General features: G+C 50.0%; 1 protein-coding gene across 1 annotated transcript in view; it reads left to right on the forward strand.

Annotated features, from left to right (window-relative positions):
- The window catches only part of PPP6R1 (protein phosphatase 6 regulatory subunit 1), a 39,872-nt gene extending 16,103 nt beyond the window's left edge, over positions 1-23,769 (forward strand). Inside the window, 10 exon segments of the mRNA XM_030197855.1 lie at positions 148-245; positions 1,057-1,080; positions 12,282-12,339; positions 12,799-12,941; positions 13,126-13,265; positions 19,128-19,296; positions 19,374-19,456; positions 20,272-20,434; positions 20,600-20,701; positions 21,479-23,769. Of these exon segments, the coding sequence (XP_030053715.1) occupies positions 148-245; positions 1,057-1,080; positions 12,282-12,339; positions 12,799-12,941; positions 13,126-13,265; positions 19,128-19,296; positions 19,374-19,456; positions 20,272-20,434; positions 20,600-20,701; positions 21,479-21,485 (987 nt within the window). The 3' untranslated portion in view covers positions 21,486-23,769.
- Positions 23,770-24,940: the final 1,171 nt, after the last annotated feature.

The following is a 24,940-nucleotide window of genomic DNA, read 5'->3' on the forward strand; positions in this document are numbered from 1 at the left end:
TGTCAACTCCTGCGGGGTACGGTTGGGGACGGGATGGACCTTAGCAGGGGTATAGGTTAGATGGACAGGGATGGGTGAAATTTTTGTCCCTGTGCAACTCTCTAGTACAAGCATCAGTAACATGGCCATTTGCTTTCTTTCCCACAGGCCTTTGTGGACTACCAGATGCAACAGATGACTTCCACTTTCATGGAGCACTTCGGCTTCAGTGATGAGGAATTTGGAGAGCAGGAGGAGAGCGTCAAGTTAGTACTGGGGATTGCTGGATAGCAAGAGAGCATTGTGGGGGATACATGCACTTGCATTCAAAGTGCTGCTTCGTGTGTTGGAGAATCATAGGACCCATTCTGCATTCCGGCTTTCAACACAGAGATCTGCTGTGTATGTGGATCAGGACCCAGTTTACACCCGGGTGCATTGCAGTAGATCCCACTGAAGTCCAGCTGAGTGCTTACTTCTGTAGTGCTTACTTCTGTTGTGTTTATCCTCTCTTGCATTTCCCCTTCCTTCCAGCTCTGTCACCAGCGGCAAGGAAAACCTGAACATCCATTTTAAAAGCAAAATAGTTAAAGGGGGAAGTTTTGAATTGCCCTTCTGACATGTGAAAAGGGGTCTTGCCTGCAGTGTATGAGCAGAAACCACAGGCCAGCCTAAGGCTGTCGACCTTACCCTCGCCCTAAAGCAAGGGTTCTCAACCCAGCCCTTAGGGCGCCAGCTAACCAGGTCAGGTTTTCAGGACATCCACAATGAATATGTATAAGATACATTGGCATTCTCTATGTCAGTTGTATGCAAATTCGTCTCATGCGTATTCATTGTGGGTATTGTGAAAACCTTGGCTGGCTGGGTGGCGTCCTGAGGACTGGGTTGAGAACCCCTGCCCTAAAGCATTTTTGTTTCGCTTTGAGTTGTTTGTGTGTGTGTTTCTTTTAGAGGCGATTATTTTTGTCTGTTAATATTTTATGTGATTCACAGCTGTTTCCCCTTATTCCATTCTCCTGTCTGATGTATGTGCTCTTTCTTCTCTCCATCTGACTGTATTGCTCTGCTCCACAGCACTCACTTCCGACAGCTGAAGAGGTAACAGCCCTGCTTAATCTTTTAACTTTTCTCTCTCTGTGTCATAATAGAAATAAAACAAAAAAAAACCTTTCTTTATTGGACTAACAATACATTTTTGATTACCTTTTGTAGGTAATACTTTCTTTGCTCAGAAATGAGCAAAAGATGACAACAGAAAATATACATGAAACAAAATAATTACAGTGGCAGTCTCGGTGAGGGGGGGGAGAAACTGGGAAGGATGGATGGATGATCAGAAGGTGACAAAGCAGTGTAATTGTATGTGATTTAAAAAAAATCCCAAGATCTCTGTTAAGACCTGTTTTGTAGGTATCAGTGTTTTATCTTAACTTCAAAGGTGTTAGGTTTCTGAATTGTTTTAAAATTTCCTCTTAGTATTCTGACCATAAAGTCATTGATGCAGTGCTCTCCCACAGAGGTGTCACCTTGATTTGTCTTAATGCGGTGCCTGTGTAAGTTGATCTACTCCAGGAGGATGGATTACTGAAAGATATTCCCAGCTTGGCCTTTCGACAACCACCTAATCTGAAACAAACTAAAATTCAACAGAAGCTCAAAAAAAAAAAAAAGCTGCATAAATCCCTGTAATATGTCAAGCTGCAAATTGCGCTAGCACATATCATAAAGCCCAGAGATCCCAGCGTTAAGGCCTTCCTACTCATACTCTTCCTTGAATGTTGTAGATATCATCATTCAGGGCAGAAAATGTGAAGAAGGCTGCTATGCTGGAGAGACGGGCCAGATACTAAAGACAAAGATCCAACTCTCAGGCAACTCATTAAACACCACAAATGTATTAAGTTAGTCCAATAAAAAAAAGGTAGCATTTTTGTTTTAGTAGACTAACTCAGCAACCACACTCTCTGGTGAGAGGCTAGGGTGTTATGTGGCAACCCCTCACTGTCTAACAGTTCCATTTGCTCTTTGCCAGATGGCATTTCATCTGCCCTAAGAAAATCCAGTCACAGGCATTTTTTGGAGGGGGGAGTCGTCGGTGGAGTGTCAACATTTTGATTTGTTTTTCTACATTGAAAAATGGCAGACTAGACATTTCTGGATTTCCCTCTTTGTCCCTTGAAACACATGGGTTTACTGTATAACAGTAGATGGGAGACTAAGAACCACTGGTTTGATCCTACATCTGGACCTGTACAGTGCACAATACTACAGTAGTATAAAGGCTTGTAATTCTGGTCCAGATAGAACGAGACAATATCAACCAAATTTAGGACCAGTAAGTCACCAGTTGGGAACTTTACAAAAATTCTTTACATGTGGGTAAAGGAGGAGGAAAAGGTCTCCTAAATCACCCAGTCCATCCTCCATTCATTTAACTTTAGCAATACTCAGGACTTTTGGTTATAAGTGTAATCATCGACCAAAAACCTCTACTATCCAAAACCCATGCGCTGTGCACAAAGTGTTCAAACAAAGAAACTTGTGCAGAGTGACTGACTGACAAACAAAGCAATGTACTTTTCTTTACGAGGTAGGGTGATCTCAGAAAGTGGTGGTGATAGCTCTGCATTGGCAAGATGACTATGGTGCACAGATCTCATGAGACTGAAGGTGGTGGGGAAGCATCTACCATTCGGATAAGTAGGAAGCCTATTGGGTTGGGTCCCAATTCTAATGCTGCATGCATCTTCCTTTTGTTGTACGGCATGGCTTTTGAGAGGGTGAGGCTGAGGAAAATAGGCTGTTTTGAATCCATTGGCAAACCAGGAAAGGGTCAACCTCCCTGATGTGCAAACTTGCATGGAGAGTCTTTGAGGCTTAGTGTTAGGATTTGGGTATTGGACCATTTTGATCAACTGTCCCAGATATTTTAGTCTTCCTCTAGGATGGGCTGGGGTGATGTGGCAGGTCTATATCTGTTGGAAGTGTTGCAACCCTTGCAGTTTTATTGAAGAGGACTAGAGAATTCAGAAGCCGGGTCATCTTTTGTGGTGTTCGGTGGGCCGAGGAAGAGAGAGGCAATGGCAGTTCAGTGAATTAAGGAAGCAATCACATGACATATTGTGTGTGGGCTGAAGTAACGAGGGCAGAAAGGCCTGTATGGTCCATCTAGTCTTTACTTAACAAGGCAGCCAGAGTTGTGCCTGCCATTCCATGCAGGGTATACACCTTCATGATTAAACATTGGCATTGCATATAGGCAGTCTTGCAACACAATACCACAAGCCATGCCATGCAATAGTCCAAAGAATGGTTTTGTTATATGGTTCCAGTATTGTCAAATTTATTATCAATGAATGATTAATCCAACAATATTGCAAACCACTTTTTGCTTGCTAATTTCAAAATGTGTTCTCTTTCCTCTTTTGAGAGATATAGCACCCACACACATAGCATGTGATATCAAAGCTCCCCATTCAAGCAAAGTGTGGGTAGCTCTCGAGCAGAGCATAGTCCGCTGCCACCTGCATTCATATGCTTGTCATAATAGGTTGGGTGTCCAGGCTCAGCAGGATGTGACTTTTGGGGCAAGCACGTTGCAAGCTTGTCAAGGTCCTGCTTGAGTTACTGTTGTGGTATTTTTCTGTGCATCTAGACTGGTCGGAAGGAGTGAGAAAGGGAAGGTCTTACTCATTTTTTTCCTTGAGTCCCTCCAGAACAGAGTGGAACCCAGCCCTTGGAACACTCATTTGTAGTTCAGGTTGGCTGTCTAAGAGCTGGAAATATGGCAGAAGAGTTCTCAGGCTTAAAAAAAAAAAAAAAAAAGTAAGAATGTCTCATGATATTCTTTCCAACCCCTCTGCATATGTGTCTGTCGTGTGCTCTGTGTATGCATTGCATGTTTTTTTGTTTTGTTTTTTTTTGTGTTACATTTGTACCCGTGGGTAGCTGGGTGTGTTGAGGAATGGGTGTAGTTCGTGGGATGGTGGGGGAGTTGTGTTGGAGTAGTTTTTAAGAATAGTTTTCAGGATAGAGCAATTGGGGGGGGGGGGGGGGGTTGTTCTTGGGGGTGGGGGGGGTTTATGGGGGGTTGTGGCAGTTAAGTAATTTAGGGCGTGGAGCACCTTGCTGGGGATGGGGCAGTTGTGGCTTTAGGGGTTGGCAGCAGTGGGGCTGTTGTGGAAGGCAGTTTTTCCATGGGAGTATTTTTGGGGATGGTGTAGTTTGGATGTTAGGAAAGTAGAGAATGGGGAGAGGCAGATTGAAAGGAAGAATTTCCCCTAACTGCTCTGTTTCACTGTATGTAAGTTTCTATGTTACAGAAGCTGGAAGTCCTCCCAAGGAAAATGGGGTTGGGGGGGCTGTTATTTCTCTAGAACCCTCGGGTTGGCCTATTTTGAAATCGGATGTGTTTATTTGCTACTTTTCCCAAATGCTGTTTCTCATTCTATGCTGTTAAATTTTGGGGACTTATTTCTTAGTGTCCCTTCAGACCGGCCTAGACAGATGGACTGTGCACTCCTACCAGCAGGTGGGTGGAGTCTGGCTGTGGATTGCATAGGTCCTGATGTAGGATGATGTCATCGTACCAGTAGTTCTTAGTTTCCATCTGCTGGTAGGAGAGCGTATACCCATTCATCTGGACTGGTCTGGAGGGAAGTAAGGAAAGAAAACTAGACGGTAAGACCTTGATTCCTCTAACCCTTTGCCTCAAAGGAGGTCATAATTAGCTTACACTTAGCGTAATTAGGCATGGGTGGCAGGTTAAATTCAAAGGAGATAAGAGTTTACTGAGTCAGTGACAGAGCCGAAAATTAGAACTGAGAGAGAGAGAAACTGAGTACCCCCACCCCCGGGACAAACAGTGACACAGCTGAGATTTAGAGCTGAACCACAAGGAGATAGTGAGCTCACAATAGAGCAAAGGATTAGAAATGTTCTTGGGTATGTGTCACAGCTTCTGGAGCCCACCTCTCCCACTTGACACCCATGTGAATTGCTTTCAGATCAGTGCCTTTTATTTCTGGGATGGCTGGTAGTGACCCTTTAAGTGAAACTTCATCAGCTGTCACCATTGCTGTTAGAACTTGGAGGAGGACCTGGGGAGCATTTCAAATTCTCTTGTATTGACATGGCTCCACATGCTTTGGAAACCTCAGGGGACCAGTGGGGAAACATGGACTTTGTAATTACAGGTCTTATGGATTCAGTTGCCACTTAACTGTAGTGCTTGGTAACTAACTCCTCCCATTACTGTACATTCCCTGCTGGTGTAGGGAACAGGCTGGTTGGGAGAGAGCTGAATTAGGGAGTGGAGAATACTGCCTCTGAGAGAGTAGCACAGGGCGACACTTGTCACTTAAGGGTTTCAAGGCTTAGGAAGCACAGAATGAGCGAGGGATGTCCATGTTTGGAATTGGGTCCCCACTGCTGTAGTAGCATCACGTGCAGTGACCACCTGTGGTCTGCATGTGACTCATGGTTAAGCACCCGACACTCTTTTCACAGGTCCAGGGGAGTTGCTGGGAGCTTTTTCATTGACTCCTTGTCTGTTCCCAGTGTTTCTCAGAGGACAAGCAGGCTGCTTGTTCTCACATATGGGTGATGTCTGACGGCAGCCCCAGGAACGGAATCTTCCTAGCAACAAAGTTTGCAGAGCCCTCGCTCATGCGCGACCCGTCTTCCCCGCCCAAGGCGCGAACGTGCCTCAGTCTCCTTTTTTTTTTTTTTTTTTTTTTCCGCGGTCAGGGTGGCTGTTTTTTCACTGCTCTGCACCCCAGAAAGAGCCCTCACAGCATGTTTTCGCTGTTCATCCCTTCGTTTGCTCTTCGGGATTTTTTCCTCGTCGAGTTTCTTTCTTGTTTGTTTTAAATTAAAAAAAAAAAAGTTTTCCTTTACCGCTTAGTGGTTGGCCTCTAAGTTTCCTTTCGCTTTCGTGTGTGGCCTTTTGGCCGCCCGTACGGGGTTTTTTTCCCTGGTTTTGGTGCCTTTTTTTCGGCATCATCGCGAGTTTTGATTTCGCCGACGCGATTTTTCCCGCTTATGTCCTTGAAGCCTACTAGCGGCTTCAAGAAGTGCACACGGTGCAACCGGACGATCTCGCTCCTGATCCGCATGTTTCGTTTTTTTCAGTGTCTGGGGGATGGTCATCGCCCAACGCCTGCACTTTGTGTCTTCAACTCAAAAATAGGACCCAGGCGACAAGATCGGCTTATTGGAACCTGTTGTTCGGAGCCCTGTCCGGTTCTTCGACATCGGCAGCGGTACCGAGGTCGTCGACGGCGGTGTCGATGTCGGAATTGGAGAGTTCATCGACATCTGGAGCGCAGGTGATGGCTGTCCATAGGGCCCCCCATGCTGGTAGCAGTGAGCCATCGAGTGGGTCTCCACCTGCCTCGAGGGCTCCTATGGTACAGAGCCATCGGGACCGTCCTCTTTCGGACCCGACCCCAAGGAGGTGTGTGGATTCCACGTCCTCGGTACCGGGGGATTCCGGTGACATGCTTCGAGCAAAAGGCGAAGAAGCATCGCCATCGGTCGCCTTCCCGCCACGGTACCGAGAGCTCCGGGGCGCTGAAGAATTCGGCACCCGCTAAGTGTCGACGCTGAGAGGACCGCTCCCCTCTATCCAGGAGGTGTCGATGCGCTTCTCCCCGGACAGCCCGGTACCGCCTCCCCACACCAGGCAGGTTCTGGCACCGGCCCCTCAGCTTCTCTCGACAGATGCTCTTGACAAGCGCCTCCGAGCCCTCCTTCCTGGGATCATGGAAGGGCTGCTGCGATCGTCAGCTTCGGTACCGGGGGGTGCTTGCGGTGCCGATGGTGGATGCGGCGGCTGGTTCCCCACCCGTGGTGAGGTCTCCGATGCCGGTGCCGCTTGCGGTATCGGCTTCGCCTGTATCGGTGCAGCATGCGGTGTCTGCTTCGGCGTCCACCCGAGTTGACTCCCCGGCGTCGTCGATGGAGGGAGCTTCATCGCCGCCGGTGCGGGAGTCTTCTTCTTGACCCCGCCATCAAGGACGTAGTGCCTCGGCGTCGAGACGGGCTCGGATTTGGACTGCAGTCAGGGAGTTGGTGTCCGATACCGAGGGGGGAGGACTTCTGGGAAGCAGAGGAAGACCCCAGATATTTCTCTGACGAGGAGTCTTGTGGTCTTCCCTCTGATCCCACTCCTTCACCTGAAAGGAAGCTTTCTCCTCCTGAGAGCTTGTCCTTCTCCTCTTTTGTACGGGAAATGTCTACGGCCATTCCCTTCCCAGTGGTTACTGAGGATGAGCCCAGGACTGAGATGTTCGAGGTCCTGGACTATCCTTCGCCACCTAAGGAATCGTCCACTGTTCCTCTGCATAATGTCCTTAAACAGACATTGCTGACGAACTGGGCAAAACCATTATCTAATCCCCACATTCCCAAAAAAATTGAGTCCCAGTATAGGATCCATGGGGACCCAGAGTTGATGAAGACCCAGTTGCCTCATGACTCTGGCGTTGTGGATTCTGCTCTCAAGAAAGCCAGGAGTTCTCAGGATTACGCCTCGGCACCCCCAGGGCGCGAGTCGAGAACCCTAGACTCTTTTGGGAGGAAGGCCTATCATTCTGCTATGCTCGTGTCCAAGATTCAGTCCTACCCAGCTCTACACGAGCATCCACTTGCGGAACAATGTGCGGCAGCTGGCGGACTTGGTTGAGAAGCTCCCATCGGAGCAGGCCAAGCCTTTTCAGGAGGTGGTCAGGCAGCTGAAGGCGTGTAGGAAATTCCTGTCCAGGGGTGCCAACGACACTTTTGATGTTGCATCCAGGGCCGCTGCTCAAGGGATAGTGATGCGCAGACTCTCATGGCTGTGTGCCTCTGACCTGGAGAATCGAGTCCAGCAGCAGATTGCGGATGTTCCTTGGTGGGGGTGGGTGGATAATATTTTCGGTGAGAAGGTCAAACAAGTGGTCGAGCAGCTCCACCAGCGGGACACCGCCTTCGACAAACTCTCCCGGATGCCTTCAGCATCTACCTCATCAGGTAGTCGTTTTTAGGGGGGAAGGAGAAATGGTCCCTATGCTTCTAATAGGCGTAGGTACAATCCACCTTCTCGCCATCCTGCTCAGGCTAAGCCCCAGCGTGCTCGTTCTCGTCAACAGCGTGCGCCTCAACAAGCCCCTGCAGCTCCCCAGCAAAAGCAAGGGACGGGCTTTTGACTGGCTCCAGGCGAGCATAGCCGACATAAAAGTGTCCATGCCGGACGATCTACCGGTCGGGGGGGAGGTTAAAATTTTTTCACCAAAGGTGGCCTCTTGTAACCTCCGACCGGTGGGTTGTTCAAATAGTCTGGCTGGGATACTCCCTCAATTTGATATCAAAACCTCCAAATTGCCCTCCGGGAGCTCAGTCTTTCAGCTTCCAACACAAGCAGGTACTTGCAGAGGAACTCTCCGCCCTTCTCAGCGCCAATGCGGTCGAGCCTGTGCCACCGGGGCAGGAAGGGCTGGGATTCTATTCCAGGTACTTTCTTGTGCACAAGAAAACGGGGGATGCGTACCATCCTAGACCCGAGGGCCCTGAACAAATATCTGGTCCGAGAAAAGTTCAGGATGCTTTCCCTGGGCACCCTTCTTCCCATGATTCAGGAAAACGATTGGCTATGCTCTCTGGACTTAAAGGATGCTTGTACTCACATTCTGATACTACCAGCTCACCGGCAGTATCTTCGATTCCGTCTGGGGACATGGCATTTCCAGTATTGTGTGCTACCCTTTGGTCTCGCCTCTGCGCCCAGGGTGTTTACAAAATAACTGGCGATGGTAGTGGTGTCGCTGCGCAGATTGGGAGTGCATGTGTTCCCTTATCTCGACGATTGGCTGGTGAAGAACACCTCGCAGGCAGGAGCTCTACAGTCAATATAGATGACTATTCAAATCCTGGAGCTACTAGGGTTTGTGATAAATTACCCAAAGTCCCATCTTCTTCCAGTTCAAAGACTAGAATTCATAGGAGCTCTGCTGGATTCCCAGACTGCTTGTGCCTACCTCCCCTAGGCAAGGGCAGACAACCTTCTATCTCTGGTTTCCCGGGTCCGAGCGTCTCAGCAGATCACAGCTCGGCAGATGTTGAGATTGCTAGGCCACATGGCCTCCACAGTGCATGTGACTCCCATGGCCCATCTTCACATGAGATCTGCCCAATGGACCCTAGCTTCCCAGTGGTTTCAAGCTGCCGGGGATCTAGAGGGCGCGATCCAGCTGTCCACGGGGTTTCTCAAATCCCTTCATTGGTGGACAATTCGATCCAATTTGATCTTTGGATGTCCCTTTCAAATTCCTCAGCCACAAAAAGTGCTGACGACAGATGTGTGTCTCGGGTGGGGGAGCTCATGTCGATGGGCTTCACACTCAAGGATGTTGGTCCCTCCAGGAATCAGGTCTTCAGATCAGTCTCCTGGAGTTGCGAGCGGTCTGGAACGCTCTAAAGGCTTTCAGAGATCGACTGTCCAATCAAATTATTCAAATTCGGACAGACAATCAGGTTGCCATGTATTACATCAGCAAGCAGGGGGGCACCGGATCTCGCCCCCTGTGTCAGGAAGCCATTCAGATGTGGCTTTGGGCTCGCCGGTACTGCATGTTTCTTCAAGCCACGTATCTGGCGGGCGTAAAATCAGTCTGGCCGACAAGTTGAGCAGGATCATGCAACCTCACGAGTAGTCTCTCAACTTGAGAGTGGTACGTCAGATCTTCCAAGCGTGGGGCACCCCCTTGGTCTATCTCTTTGCTACTCAGACCAATCACAAGATCTCTCAGTTCTGTTCCAGACTTCAGGCCCATGGCAGAGTAGCGTCAGATGCCTTTCTCCTTTATTGGGGGAAGGGCCTCCTGTATGCGTATCCTCCCATACCTTTGGTGGGGAAGACTTTGCTGAAACTCAAGCAGGATCGCGGAACCATGATTCTGATCGCGCCCTTCTGGCCGCGCCAGATCTGGTTCCCTCTTCTTCTGGAGTTGTCCTCCGAAGAACCCTGGAGATTGGAGTGTTTTCCAACTCTCAGAACGAGGGGGCGCTTCTGCATCCCAGCCTCCAGTCCCTGGCCCTCACGGCCTGGATGTTGAGAGCGTAGACTTTGCCTCCTTGGGTCTGTCGGAGGGGGTCTCCCGGATCCTGCTTGCTTCCAGGAAAGATTCCACTAAAAAGAGTTACTCTTTTAAATGAAGGAGGTTTGTCATCTGGTGTGATAGCAAGACCCTAGACCCTCTCTCTTGTCCTACACAGACCCTGCTTGAATACCTTCTGCACTTATCTGAGTCTGGTCTTAAGATCAACTCCGTAAGAGTTCATCTTAGTGCAATTAGGGCTTATCATTACCGTGTAGAAGGTAAGCCTATCTCTGGACAGCCTTTAGTTGTTCGCTTCATGAGAGGTTTGCTTTTGTCAAAGCCCCCTGTCAAACCTCTGCCAGTGTCATGGGATCTCAATGTCGTTCTCACTCAGCTGATGAAACCTCTTGAGCCACTGAATTCCTGCCATCTGAAGTACTTGACCTGGAAGGTCATTTTCTTGGTGGCTGTTACTTCAGCTCGTAGAGTCAGTGAGCTCCAAGCTTTGGTAGCCCATGCTCCATATACTAAATTTCATCATAACAGAGTAGTTCTCCGCACTCACCCTAAGTTCTTGCCCAAGGTGGTGTCGGAGTTCCAACTAAACCAGTCAATTGTCTTGCCAACATTCTTTCCCCGTCCTCATACCCGCCCTGCTGAATGTCAGTTGCACACATTGGACTGCAAGCGAGCATTGACCTTCTATCTGGAGCGGACAAGCCCATTCAGACAGTCCGCCCAAATGTTTGTTTCTTTTGATCCCAATAGAAGTGGAGTGGCTGTCGGGAAACACACCATTTCAAATTGGCTAGTAGATTGCATTTCCTTCACTTATGCCCAGGCTGGGCTGACTCTGGAGGGTCATGTCACGGGTCATGTAGTGTTAGAGCCATGGCAGCGTCAGTGACCCACTTGAAGTCAGCCTCTATAGAAGAGATGTGCAAGGCTGCGATGTGGTCATCTGTCCACACATTCACATCTCATCACTGCCTTCAGCAGGATACCCGACGCGACAGTCGGTTCGGGCAGTCGGTGCTGCAGAATCTGTTTGGGGTCTAGAATCCAACTCCACCCCCCTAGGCCCATTTTTGTTCTATTCCAGGCTGCACTCTCAGTTGTTGTTTTTCAGGTCAATCTGTGTTATGTCCTCACCGTCGCGAGGCCCAATTGACACTGTTTGTTGTTTTGAGTGAGCCTGGTGGCTAGGGATACCCATATGTGAGAACAAGCAGCCTGCTTGTCCTCGGAGAAAGCGAAGTTACTTACCTGTAGTAGGTATTCTCCGAGGACAGCAGGCTGATTGTTCTCACCAACCCGCCCACCTCCCCTTTGGAGTTGTCTCTTCCCTTGTCTTTGCTTGTAATTTGACTGAGGCACGTTCGAGCTTTGGGCGGGAAGATGGTCGCGCACGCGCTCTGCAAGCTTTGTTGCTAGGAAAATTCCGTTCCTGGGGCTGCCGTCGGATGTCACCCATATGTGAGAACAATCAGCCTGCTGTCCTCGGAGAATACCTGCTACAGGTAAGTAACTTCGCTTTCTCAAGCCTCTCCTGGAGGTTTTCAGGGTTTATCACCTCACCAGCTGGCCATTTTGTGTCTCCTTAACCCCAGCATGCCTAGGGATGGAGGGGTTTGGATTCTTGTCACTGGTGCTTATTTAGAGCAGAGCAATCTATGATTGGGATTTTATAAACTTGGGGTGGCAGAGGGGCACAGACCTGAATCCCTTCATGGTGATTGATCCTTGACTACTTGTGTCCCTCAGTCTGGGTGACCCTTCTGCTTATATCTCCTCCTCCATTTGCAGCCTAGTAAAGTTGATTGCCCCTCATGCCATGCTCCCTCTATGGTTCCCCGTTACTGAGATTATGTTCCAGGTGTTTTCTAGGGCCAGCTCAGCTTTGGGGTGGAGGTGTGGCGGGAAGGTGCTGAAAGCAGCTGTGTACCAGCCATGGCTCTACTCAGTCAGGAGCTGCATATTGTGCCCCTAGGGGAAAAGTTCCCATGAAAAAGCAGACTTGCTTAGCCTACTACTACTATAAATCACTTTTATAGCTTAGCCGTGATTAAATACTGAATACCACGGCGATGGTGCCCCCTGGTGAGTTCATGAAGAGAAATTCTGGCTCATTCAGATCGCTACTTTAAGCCCCTCAAAATGGGCTTCCTCTGCCAGTATAGTCATCTTGTGGTTTTATAGCCGAATGTGTCTATCTTTCAGTGCCCCCTTCGACAGGACGGCCAGCATAACCTTCTCACTGAATGCGGATGACGAGAGCGTGAGTATTGGGGCATTTTGATTGCGCCATTCTTAGATTTTGCTACTGTTTGCAATACTCCCACAGTATGTGTGTTGGAGGAAGCTATGCTTCGAGAGGGATCTGATGTTACCTAAACTATCAGAGTTTACACTGAGTGGCCAAGCTACCAATCCAGTATTTAACTGCTTGATAATGAAAAGATGCTTCAAAATATTGTCTATGATGAATCCTCTTAAATCTTTCCTGCCGTTAACAAAAGTGCTCAAGGCAAGATAGGTTTGGATTTTACAAGTTTTAATCTAACAAAACTTTGTTCAGTACACAAAATGCATAATTGTTAATGGTAAAGGAGCAGCATGAAAAGAAAACACAATATGAAAACAGCCCTCAAACAAGAAGACAGCGGACTCTAAGGTGGAAAGGTGTGTCAGTCACTACAAATCAGCTACCGACCCTTTTCCCTAACTGTGTCCACAGCCCAACTCCAACCTCTTTGAGATTTGCTACAAGGAGCGGATCCAGCAGTTTGACGATGATGAGGATGAGGGCTCAGACGGCGAGGACATCTGGCGGGACAAAGAGAGTCGCTTCGGCACCCTGCAGAGCTCCCATGGTCCCAGGTAGTGTGTCTGCACGCCAGGAATTAAGTGTTTGCACCACCAGGAGTTCAATTTACCCTAGGGAAAGATATTGTCCAGCATTTCTTCTGCATCAACACCTGCATGTAATCCCTTTAACCCCCCCCCCCCCCCCCCCAAACACACACACACACACTTCTCATACTGATGGGTGCATGTTCTACAGGAGCTCTGGAAGCACAGACAGCGAGGACAGCCGAGACTCCGAGGAGGAGGAGGAGGGCGATGAGGAAGAGGCTGGAGGTGGTTTTGGAGATGCAGCTGCTCCACTGCCCAGACGTCCCTGTCTGGACACTCAACGGGAGGGTGAGGCTGCACCCACATCCCGTGCCACAATTTGCACGTGTTAGTGCTTTCATCAGTGAATATGTGGGGGGAGGGAAGACAAGATGGGACCCGATGTAACACCCTTTAGGGGCGGGGGCACTGAGAGAAACAGAAAAGGATATCTCTAGGGGGTACACACGAGGCTGGGATAATGCAGGATAGGATGAGAACCCCCCCCCCCCCTTCCCCCCGTCTACAAAATCCTGAGTGGTGAAGAACCAGTAGAAGTAAATCGTTTTGTTTTGTTTTTTACTCGTTCCAAAACTACAAAGACCAGGGGACACTCAAGGAAATTACATGGAAATACTTTTAAAACAAATAGGAGGAAATATTTTTTCACAACGAATAGTTAAGCTCTGGAACTCTTTGCCGGAGAATGTAGTAACAGCAGTTAATGTATCTGGGTTTAAAAAAAGGTTTGGACTTGTCCTGTCTGTCTGTCCTGATTTAGATTGTATTCTTTTTTGAGCAGGGACTGTCTTTTCTTCATATTAAATTGTGAAGCGCTGCGTATGACTGGTAGCGATATAGAAATGATTTATAGTAGTAGTAGTTTCTCCGAGGACAAGCAGGCTGCTTGTTCTCACGACTGGGTTGACGTCCATGGCAGCCCTCACCAACCGGAAGAAAACTTTGCGGGCGGTCCTGCACGCAGGGCACACCCACCGCGCATGCGCGGCCGTCTTCCCGCCCAGTTTTTTTCTATTCCGCGCTGGAGGGCCCGGTTGAGGTCTGAGCTGCAAGAGCTCATGTCCGACACCGAGGAAGAGGCCTCGTGGGGGGAGGAGGAGGACCCCAGATATTTCTCCTCAGAGGAGTCTGTGGGCCTTCCCTCCGACCCCACTCCTTCACCGGAGAGGAAGCTCTCGCCACCTGAGAGCCTCTCCTTTGCCGCCTTCGTCAGGGATATGTCTATTTGCATTCCCTTTCCCGTGGTCTCTGTGGATGAGCCGAGGGCTGAGATGCTCGAGGTCCTCGACTATCCATCACCACCTAGAGAGTCTTCCACGGTGCCGTTGCACAATGTCCTCAAAGAGACACTGCTTCGGAACTGGCTGAAGCCATTATCTAACCCCACCATCCCCAAGAAAGCGGAGTCCCAATACAGGATCCACTCTGACCCAGAGTTGATGCGGCCTCAATTGCCTCATGACTCTGCGGTCGTGGACTCTGCTCTCAAGAGAGCACGAAGTTCGAGGGATACCGCCTCGGCGCCCCCGGGGCGGGAGTCTCGCACTCTGGACTCATTTGGGAGGAAGGCCTACCAATCTTCCATGCTCGTGACCCGTATCCAGTCATACCAGCTCTACACGAGCATTCACATGCGGAACAATGTGAGGCAACTGGCGGACCTGGTCAACAAGCTCCCTCCGGAGTAGTCCAGGCCTTTTCAGGAGGTGGTCAGGCAGCTGAAGGCGTGCAGAAAGTTACTGTCCAGGGGTATCTATGACACCTGTGATGTGGCAACCCGAGCTGTGGCCCAAGGTATAGTGATGCGCAGACTCTCTTGGCTGCATGCCTCTGACCTGGACAACCGCACCCAGCAGCGACTGGCGGATGTCCCTTGCCGGGGGATAACATTTTCGGCGAGAAGGTCGAGTAGTTAGTAGACCAACTACACCAGCGGGAAACCGCTCTCCCGGGCGCCTTCAGCATCCACATCTGCAGGTGGATGTTTTTCCCAGGCCCGGCAAGCTGCTCCCTACGCCTACAGCAAGCGTAGGTACACCCAGCCAGCTCGAAGGCCTCCTCAGGCACAGGGACAGTCCCAGCGCGCTCGTTCCCGTCAACAGCGTGCGCCTAAGCAGCCCCCTGCGCCTCCACAGCAAAAGCCGGGGACGGGCTTTTGACTGGATCCATGGGAACATAGCCGCCATCAAAGTGTCCGTACCGGACGACCTGCCGGTCGGAGGGAGGTTGAAAGCTTTTCACCAAAGGTGGCCTCTGATAACCTCCGACCAGTGGGTTTTCCAAATAGTGCGGTGCGGATACACCCTGAATTTGGCCTCCACTCCACCAAATTGCCCACCGGGTGCCCAATCTTTCAGCTCCCATCACAAGCAGGTACTTGCAGAGGAACTCTCCGCCCTTCTCAGCGCCAATGCGGTCGAGCCCGTACCACCCGGGCAGGAAGGGCAGGGATTCTATTCCAGGTACTTCCTTGTGGAAAAGAAAACAGGGGGGATGCGTCCCATCCTAGACCTGAGAGGCCTGAACAGATATCTGGTCAAAGAGAAGTTGAGGATGCTTTTCTTGGGCACCCTTCTACCAATGATTCAGAAAGACGATTGGCTATGTTCCCTGATTTAAAGGACGCTTACACTCACATCCCGATACTGCCAGCTCACAGATAGTATCTCAGATTCTGTCTGGGGACACGGCACTTTCAGTATTGTGTGCTGCCCTTTGGGCTCGCCTCTGCACCACGGGTGTTCACGAAGTGTCTCGTGGTGGTGGTTGCGGCGTATCTACGCAAGCTGGGGGTGCACGTGTTCCTGTATCTTGACGATTGGCTGGTCAAGAACACCTCAGAGGCAGGGGCTCATCGGTCCATGCAGTGCACTATTCACCTTCTGGAGCTGCTGGGGTTTGTGATAAATTACCTGAAGTCCCATCTCCAGCCAGTCCAATCTCTGGAATTCATAGGAGCGCTGCTGAATTCTCAGACGGTTCAGGCCTTTCTTCCCGAAGCAAGGGCACAGAACCTTCTATCCCTTGCCTCTCAGACCAGAGCGTCTCAGCAGGTCACAGCTCGGCAGATGTTGAGACTCCTGGGTCATATGGCCTCCACGGTTCATGTGACTCCCATGGCTCGCCTTCACATGAGATCTGCTCAATGGACCCTAGCTTCCCAGTGGTGTCAAGCTTCCGGGAATCTAGAAGATGTAATCCGCCTGTCTGCCAGTTGCCGCACTTCGCTGCACTGGTGGACCATTCGGACCAATTTGACCCTGGGACGTCCATTCCAAATCCCGCAGCCCACGAAAATGCTGACGACGGATGCATCTCGCCTGGGATGGGGAGCTCATGTCGATGGGCTCCACACCCAGGGACTGTGGTCCCTCTAGGAACAAGATCAACTTCCTGGAGCTCCGAGCGGTCTGGAACGCGCTGAAGGCCTTCAGAGATCCGGCTGTCCTACCAAATCATCCAAATTCGGACAATCAGGTTGCAATGTATTATATCAACAAGCAGGGGAGCACCGGATCTCGCCCCCTGTGTCAGGAAGCCGTCGGGATGTGGTGCTGGGCTTGCCAGTTCGGCATGCTTCTCCAAGCCACATACCTGGCAGGCGTAAACAACAGTCTGGCCAACAGACTGAGCAGAGTCATGCAACCGCATGAGTGGTCGCTGCATTCCAGAGTGGTACGCAAGATCTTCCGAGAGTGGGGCACTCCCTCGGTGGACCTTTTCGCCTCTCAGACCAACCACAAGCTGCCTCTGTTCTGTTCCAGACTCCAGGCACACGGCAGACTGGCATCGGATGCCTTTCTCCTCCATTGGGGGACCGGCCTCCTGTATGCTTATCCTCCCATACCTTTGGTGGGGAAGACCTTACTGAAGCTCAAGCAAGACCATGGCACCATGATTCTGATAGCGCCCTTTTGGCCCCGTCAGATCTGGTTCCCTCTACTTCTGGAGTTGTCCTCCGAAGAACCGTGGAGATTGGAGTGTTTTCCGACTCTCATTTCGCAGAACGACGGAGCGCTTCTGTACCCCAACCTTCAGTCTCTGGCTCTCACGGCCTGGATGTTGAGGGCGTAGACTTTGCTTCGTTGGGTCTGTCTGAGGGTGTCTCCTGCGTCTTGCTTGCCTCTAGAAAGGATTCCACTAAAAAGAGTTACTTTTTTAAGTGGAGGAGGTTTGTCGTTTGGTGTGAGAGCAAGGCCCTAGAACCTCGCTCCTGTCCTGCACAGAACCTGCTTGAATACCTTCTGCACTTATCAGAGTCTGGTCTCAAGACCAACTCAGTAAGGAATCACCTTAGTGCGATTAGTGCTTTCCATCACCGTGTAGAGGGTAAAGCCATCTCTGGAGAGCCTTTAGTCGTTCGATTTATGAGAGGCTTGCTTTTGTCAAGGCCCCCTATCAAGCCTCCTGCAGTGTCATGGGATCTCAACGTCGTCCTCACCCAGCTGATGAAACCTCCTTTTGAGCCACTGAATTCATGCCATCTGAAGTACTTGACCTGGAAGGTCATTTTCTTGGTGGCAGTTACTTCAGCTCGTAGAGTCAGCTTCAAGCCCTGGTAGCTCATGCTCCTTATACCAAATTTCATCATAACAGGGTAGTACTCCGCACTCACCCTAAGTTCCTGCCAAAGGTGATGTCGGAGTTCCATCTTAACCAGTCAATTGTCTTGCCAACATTCTTTCCCAGACCACATACCCGCCCTGCTGAACATCAGTTGCACACATTGGACTGCAAGCGAGCGTTGGCCTTCTATCTGGAGCGGACACAGCCCCACAGACAGTCCGCCCAATTGTTTATTTCTTTTGACCCCAATAGGAACGGGGTCGCTGTCGGGAAACACACCATCTCCAATTGGCTAGCAGATTGCACTTCCTTCACTTACGCCCAGGCTGGGCTGACTATTGAGGGTCATGTCACGGCTCATAGTGTTAGAGCCATGGCAGCGTCAGTGGCCCACTTGAAGTCAGCCACTATTGAAGAGATTTGCAAGGCTGCAACATGGTCATCTGTCCACACATTCACATCTCATTACTGCCTCCAGCAGGATACCCGACGCGACAGTCTGTTCGGGCAGTCGGTGCTGCAGAATCTGTTTGGGGTTTGAATCCAACTCCACCCTCCAGGACCCGATTTTATTCTGGTCAGGCTGCACTCTCCGTTGTTCTTCGTAGGTCAATTTCTGTTATGCCCTCGCCGTTGCGAGGCTCAATTGACCTGGGTTCTTGTTTTGAGTGAGCCTGAGAGCTAGGGATACCCCAGTCGTGAGAACAAGCAGCCTGCTTGTCCTCGGAGAAAGCGAATGATACATACCTGTAGCAGGTGTTCTCTGAGGACAGCAGGCTGATTGTTCTCACCTACCCTCCCGCCTCTCCTTTGGAGTTGCGTTTTTTCCTCATTACTTTGCTTGTCATTCAACTGAGCGGGAACGGTTGCGCACGGGCAGGAAGACGGCCGCGCATGCGCGGTGGGCGTGCCCTGTGTGCGGGACTGCCCGCGAAGTTTACTTCCGGTTGGTGGGGGCTGCCGTGGACGTCAACCCAGTCGTGAGAACAATCAGCCTGCTGTCCTCGGAGAACACCTGCTACAGGTATGTATCATTCGCTAAGTTCCTGGAGGAAAAGTCCATAGTCTGCTATTGAGACAGACATGGGGAAGCAACCGCTTGCCCTGGGATTGTTAGCATGGAATGTTGCCACGATTTGGGTTTCTGCCAGGTACTTGTGACCTGGCTTGTCCACTTTTGGAAACAGGGATACTGGGCTAGATGGACCATTAGTCTGACCCATTACATTGTTCTTATATAACATCCTTAGAAAGAGAGGGACTGAGATGCTGAAAGGGAAATCTCCAGGGAATTACGGGGGGGGGGGGGGGGGGGCTGGGACAGTACAGGACAAGGACCCCTGTAACATCCTTATAGAGAGAGGGACTGATGTGCTGGGACAGTGCAGGACAGGACCCCCGTAACATCTTTATGAGGGAGGGCTGACAGATAAAGGGGCATTTCAGGAAATATATATGGGGCAGAGAATGAGAGTTGCCCTGCTATCTCTTCTCAGATAACCTGGGCTGCCTTTTTCTGTGTACTGTATGTACTTGAAGTATAGGGCACACGAGCTGTAACTATGTGCATTCCTCACTCTGCAGGGCGCAGCTGGGTGGCTTCTTTTGATTCGGTACCTGTGGAGGCCCCGTCATCTCCTTCTTTTGCAGTAGATCCTGGCTCCTCTGTATGGGATAATTTAGCCCCTGCAGCTTCATCCTCTCCTGCGGAAGAGGGCTGGGCTGTGTTCTCAGACATCCCTTCTCACCCCAGGTAGGCTGAGACTCAATGGATAAGGGGGCAGGAGATTCAGTCTGATCTCTTCCATCAATTTATTACTCTCCCTTCAGTTCACAGGGCGACATGCCTGCCTCCTCCAGAAGGCCACTGACTCCTCAGAGAGAATCACAACACAATGTACTAGCAGAAGGAAGTGAGTATTGCTTAGTTTTCCTTCTCTGCTGCCACTGCACTGGTGGTTTTGGCTTGTGCTGGTGAGACTGGCAGTATAGGAGCATCAATCAATGCATGGGTGTGACAGGAAGAGCATTCTGAGCAGCAGCCACTGGTGTGATTCCCCCTAAATGTTTGAAGAGTGAAGGAAAGACATGCCACTGTCCTGCATGTAGGCTTCCAGACGTGATTTTGTAAGTGTTTGCCTTTCAGGTGCCTTAGGCGTCTACAGTGGGCAGTAGTAGTACTGGTGTTTGTAGGAACATGGGTCCATTTTGTCCTTGAATTTGTATTTTTCAACGTGATGTTTGATGTTTTTATTCTCAGTTGAGTTTGGTGTGCGCAATGCTTTCTATGGCTTGTGTCATTACATACTGACTAGGCACAGGTTGCACCTACTGTTGTACTGGTAAAGTCTCTGGAACGTTCATGGTGTCTTGATTGTTAGTGTGAGTGAAGACATGGGAACTGTTGATGGAGGAGATGGGGGGGGATTCATCCTGAGGTTCAAGGAGATGTCCCTGCCAGAGGTTTCCAGCAGTGTGCAGTTCAAAGCCGGATTTAGGATGTGAAAATGAGTGCTCTCCTGCTCACACACTGGCCATACGGTGTAAAATGTGTCCCAGGCCAATAAATGCATTGCTGCTGATGGCTCTCTTTCATGCATGTCTGATATTTGTAAATCTGGTGAGAGCGCAATTTCAAGATTGTTGGGTTCCTTCTGTCCTTGAGCTTGAAAACTTTCCCTACAGCCTGAGGGTCTTTAACGCCTGAAATTCTTCTCCTCCTTCCCAGGAACATCCCCGATCTCAGCCAGTCAGGGCAACTCGCAGGATTGCCTAGCAGCTGAGCCTGGTGTCTCAGGAGCCCCTGTAGGGCTTACTCCAAGCAACCACGTAGACTTGAATGAGAAGGAAGAGGAACCTATCAGTTCACCTGTGGCAGCGACCAGTGAAAGGTGAGGTGGGGGAGGGGTTACCGCAAATGGAAGCAGCAGTGAATGAAGGGTGAGGGGCTTTGTACACCATCAGATGCTATTAAGACATGAACAGTGTCCTGGCAGATGCTCAGCACTGCAGGGACTTCATTTCAATACTGTGCTAAGATACCCTCTCTCGTGCAGGGCAGAATCAGCGCCATCTACCTCCGAGACTGCAGAAACTGGGTTTCCCCTGACAGAGAGTACAGAGGGCAGTTGTCTGCAGAGGCCGCCGCCGGTAGGCAGGTAAGATGGGAAAGGGGGACACAGGGCTGGTTGCTGGAAGCAGGTGGTAGCTCAGATGAGCACCAAACCTGCTGTACCTCATGAATTTTTGTTCTGCATGCTAAGTTTATACCCTAAGGATTTGTCCTATGCAGCTTGAACAATCAAAAAACAATTTGTGGATGTGGTCAATAATACATTTCCCATATTCTCATATTGTACAGGTGGGCCAGCAAACCCAGCAAACTCACAAGCCTTCAAAGCCCCCCCCCCCCCCCCCCCCCAACTGCAAATTTGGCAACGCAGTGATATAAAAATAGCATTGGGGGGGTGGGACCAGTCCCTTCCTTGCTCCTCTTCGGTGGCATCTTGCCCAGCTTCTAGCTCTTTTCCTGGGCCCTGCAAGGCTGCCACTCTTCATGCTTTGGCCTTGCTTTTGTCATCCCTAATTGCCAGCAAGCTCTTTGGTTGATGAAACCTGCCCACCTGTGGACCCAAATAGATCTAGCACAGAGCCCTTCCCCCCACCCCACCTCAGCACATACCGTTCATGTATTAGATAGTGGGCTGCCACTGGGAACCTGCGTCCTTATCCTCTTTCGTCCTGTCAGTGTGTGGAGCCTCCAGTTTGGCAGCATATTCTAATCCTAACACTATGTGATCCTCAGGGTCTTGCTTTTTTTGCCTGGTTATTTACTGCTGCTTTAACTTGCAGATGGCTTCATGGTTCTGCTGTCCTTAGCAGCAGTACTAAATCACTTAATGTCTTTTTTCCCCCCTCCCCACCCCCCCTTTCAGTCCCTAGATCTATCCATGAAACGTCTCTTCATGCCTCCAATTCCTGCAGGAGGTGTCGCATAGGAAAGCAGGAAGCCAGGAACGAGCACCTTCCCCCCCTCCCAGTCTGTGGAGCCAAGCAAGACAGGTTGGGGGGGGCCCAGGCCTCGGATACACGCAAGAGAAGATGGGGCTCTGGCATCACAGCAAAGTGAAATGAGAATGTCTGAATGGAGCCCTGGAGATGACAGGAATGAGCTTGAACTTGAAAAACCACAATTTCTGACTCTTCCCTTAGTTCCCTGCACCCTTTCCCACGTCAGCAGTTTTCTGCTGTTTGGGGGGAGGGGATTTACCCTAGAACGATTTTGCACTGAAATCTGTGGAAGTCGTAATTTCAAAAAGTTGATATATAAATATGTATAGAGAGACCTCATATTGACCAGTGTAAAGCAAGCTTTAATATTGTGTAACAGTGTAGATTCGTCCACCCCCAGAGCTTAGAAACGGGGAAGAGGCCTTTGTCTTTCTTGAAGCAGCTGGGGCTGGAGGGATGAGAGGTGTGCGGGTTTTTTTTTAATGATCTTCCATACAGGTTGTTATCTGCTCCTCCCTCCTCCTCCTCGGTGTCTTGTGCAGTAGCATGGGCCTTGGGGGGGGGGGGGGGGGGGTAGAGAGTATGAGGTGGTGCCTCACCCATGCCCTGAACTGTGCGAGGGGGACGCGCCACCCAGGGTCCGAACTGGCTTGTGTGTCCGGGTACCGTCTTGTTCACTGAAATCAATTCTCTGTTTTTCATACAGGCACAAAGGGGGCACAAGAGATGGGGGTGTTTCTCCCCCACTCAAGGCTGACTTTCAGGTTTATTTTGGAGGCAGCGTCCTCAGGTTTACAGTTCAGAAGCTGTTAATGTGGTGGTCGCATTTCTCCAAGGCTGCACTTAACACAACCCCTTGCTGTGCCTTATCACCCATGTGAGTGAGGGGCTCCTCCTCTCCCACTGAAAGCTGGAATGTGGCAGGGCAGCGATAGGATCCTACTGCCTCCTCTGGAAAGCACTAGCTAGCACTAGAAACCTCTCCTAATTCCCCCCCCCCCTTATGAGTTGTCCCCCGTTCTGTACCTTTGTTCTTTTTAACCCCGTGTCTCCTGTGCCTTCAGTGAGTAGAACCAGGAAATACAACAGAGCTGAAGTTGTTACAGGTTCAATCTGTACCATCTCCCCTGTCCACAATCCGAGGTTCCGTGGAAAGGGTGCCAAGTGCCTTAAAGTATCTCCCTCCCCCCCCCCCCCCGGTACCCTTAGTCCTCTCACAGGTGCTGCTGCCAAGGACAAAAGCAGCTGAAAGACAGAGGGATACCCACTACATGCTGCATGCAAGAGGAGAAACGTGATTTTGAATGGGGGGAGGGGTGGCGGCGGCGGTCACACATTGCTTTTTCTCCAGGTTTGAGTACAAATAGAAAAGTGAGATGTGGGGGAGGGACTGGTTTTTCATGAATTGGAAGCTCAGGTAGCTCACCAGCTTGTGTATGTGTATCCTGTGAGGAGGTGATAATGATTTGCAGAGGGAAAAAAAAAAGGTCATAACAGGATCTTATCTGGCACTTACAGCCTCCTCCTTGCCCTTTTCTAATTGGTAGAAACCCAGGTTACTGCATTTTGTTCCTGAAAGCTCCATTTTACTAAAACAAAAAGGAGAGTGATGCATGCTGGGGAATTCAGTTCCCAGTGGCTCTTCCATAACCCAACCACCATTGGGCTGAGGTAAACAGTGCCCTCGCTTAGCACCAGGCATGGAGTTTACTCCCATGACTCAGAGCCAAAAAGCCACCGTGGGGCCTCTTGTAGTGATGCTGAACAGGAAGAATTTGTGACCCTAAGCTTTGCAGGTCTCCTTTTAAGTAGTTCCCACCCAGGACATTTGTGGGGGCATAACATCATGAAGGTGAGAGAGGTGGGCTCAGGTCAAGTGAATTTTTTTTTCTCACCTCCCCACAGGTTTGCTTCTAGCAGGGAGTCTGAGTCACTTCCCCATTCCTTCACTACAGATGTGCCTTTTGCTAGCTCCTGTAGACTTTAGGGGGTGATGGCAGGTGATGCTGGAAATACCTCCCCCCCTCCCCACCCCCCAGGATCTTGGGCATTGAAAAACAATGTGGGGTGGGAGGTGGAGGGGTTACAGAATAACTCGAAAACAAGCCACTAGTGGGGAAGAGGAAAATGATTAGAGCTTTTTTATGAAGAAAAAAAAAAGTTAAAATGATTTATAAAAACAAAGTAATTTATGTATTTTTTTTTTCATCTTCAGAACATTTAAAATGTGTTCCTTTTTATTTTTGTTTCCTGGATTGTAAAAGAAATAAATAGTGCGTATTCTTGCTTATGTTGTGTCTGAGTCAATGACAGAGGTGAGGTAGGGGAGGGGGAAAGAGGTAAGTGACTATTTTGGTCTCTTTAAGCAATGGCTTCTGTATTGTCCATGCCAGGCCAGTCTAGATGAGTCAGTTATTTCCCCCTGTCAGCAGGAGGAGCCAGAAAAAAACTGCTCATAGCTCACTTACTCCCCTTTATAGAGTGCTGCCTTCAACGCCTTTCTCTGGCTCCAGCAGATGGTGTAGATATGTGGCCTAGTGCAGCAGCTATGAGTAGGCTGCTCCCGGGAGCGATACGTCTAGGGGATCCTGCAGGCAACAGTCCTTTGGGGCTGATTTCCCTTCCTCCTTGGGAACAGATTAGAAGGCTAAAATTGGTGGCCAGTCCACAAAGCCCAGGGGTGTTAAACCCAATGGTGCTGTCCTGATCCTTGTGGGGTTATAACTTAAGTGCCTGCTTACCTCTGGCCCTCTCCAAAGAGTAGGGGAGACGTTCCCTGACTGGTGTCCAATTAAAGATTTTGGAAGAGGGAAAAATAAGCCTTCAGTGCAATCGGCCCCAAGAGACTGTCCCTGAAATCAATCTGTGCTTCTCTGGGAATCTGGGCCAGTGGCCTAAGCATTGTTGGTGCACCATCGGCTGGAGCTAGAAAAACTTGAGGCGCTGATGGCAGCACCAGCCCCCCTATAAGTGGAATGAAGTCGGCCGTAAGCTGTTCCTCTCTGGCTCCATCTCCTGGCAGGGGTACATAACCCAGTTGGCTGGACTGGTCCATGAGGCCTCAAGGAAAGGAAATTAACAGATTTTAAATTTCTCTCTTATTTCTTGCAGAGACAATGTCTCAAGCAAAAGCACCCAGCAGATGGGAAGCAAGAAAGCCAGGGAACAGATGTATGCGGTATTCTATTCTTGAAACCTGCTAAACGGCTACTCTTAAAGAAACAGAGAAAAGGTTGGCAGATAAATGACCATACGGCCTATCCCTTCTGTCCATCCACAACAATTACTACTCTCTCCGATCCCTTCCTCAGCGATCCTTTCTACATAGAAAATGACTGCAGATAAAGACCATACGGCCTATCCTGTCTGCCCATTTAAACCAACTA

This window comes from Microcaecilia unicolor, chromosome 3, assembly GCF_901765095.1.
Source record: "Microcaecilia unicolor chromosome 3, aMicUni1.1, whole genome shotgun sequence".
Taxonomy (NCBI): domain Eukaryota; kingdom Metazoa; phylum Chordata; class Amphibia; order Gymnophiona; family Siphonopidae; genus Microcaecilia; species Microcaecilia unicolor.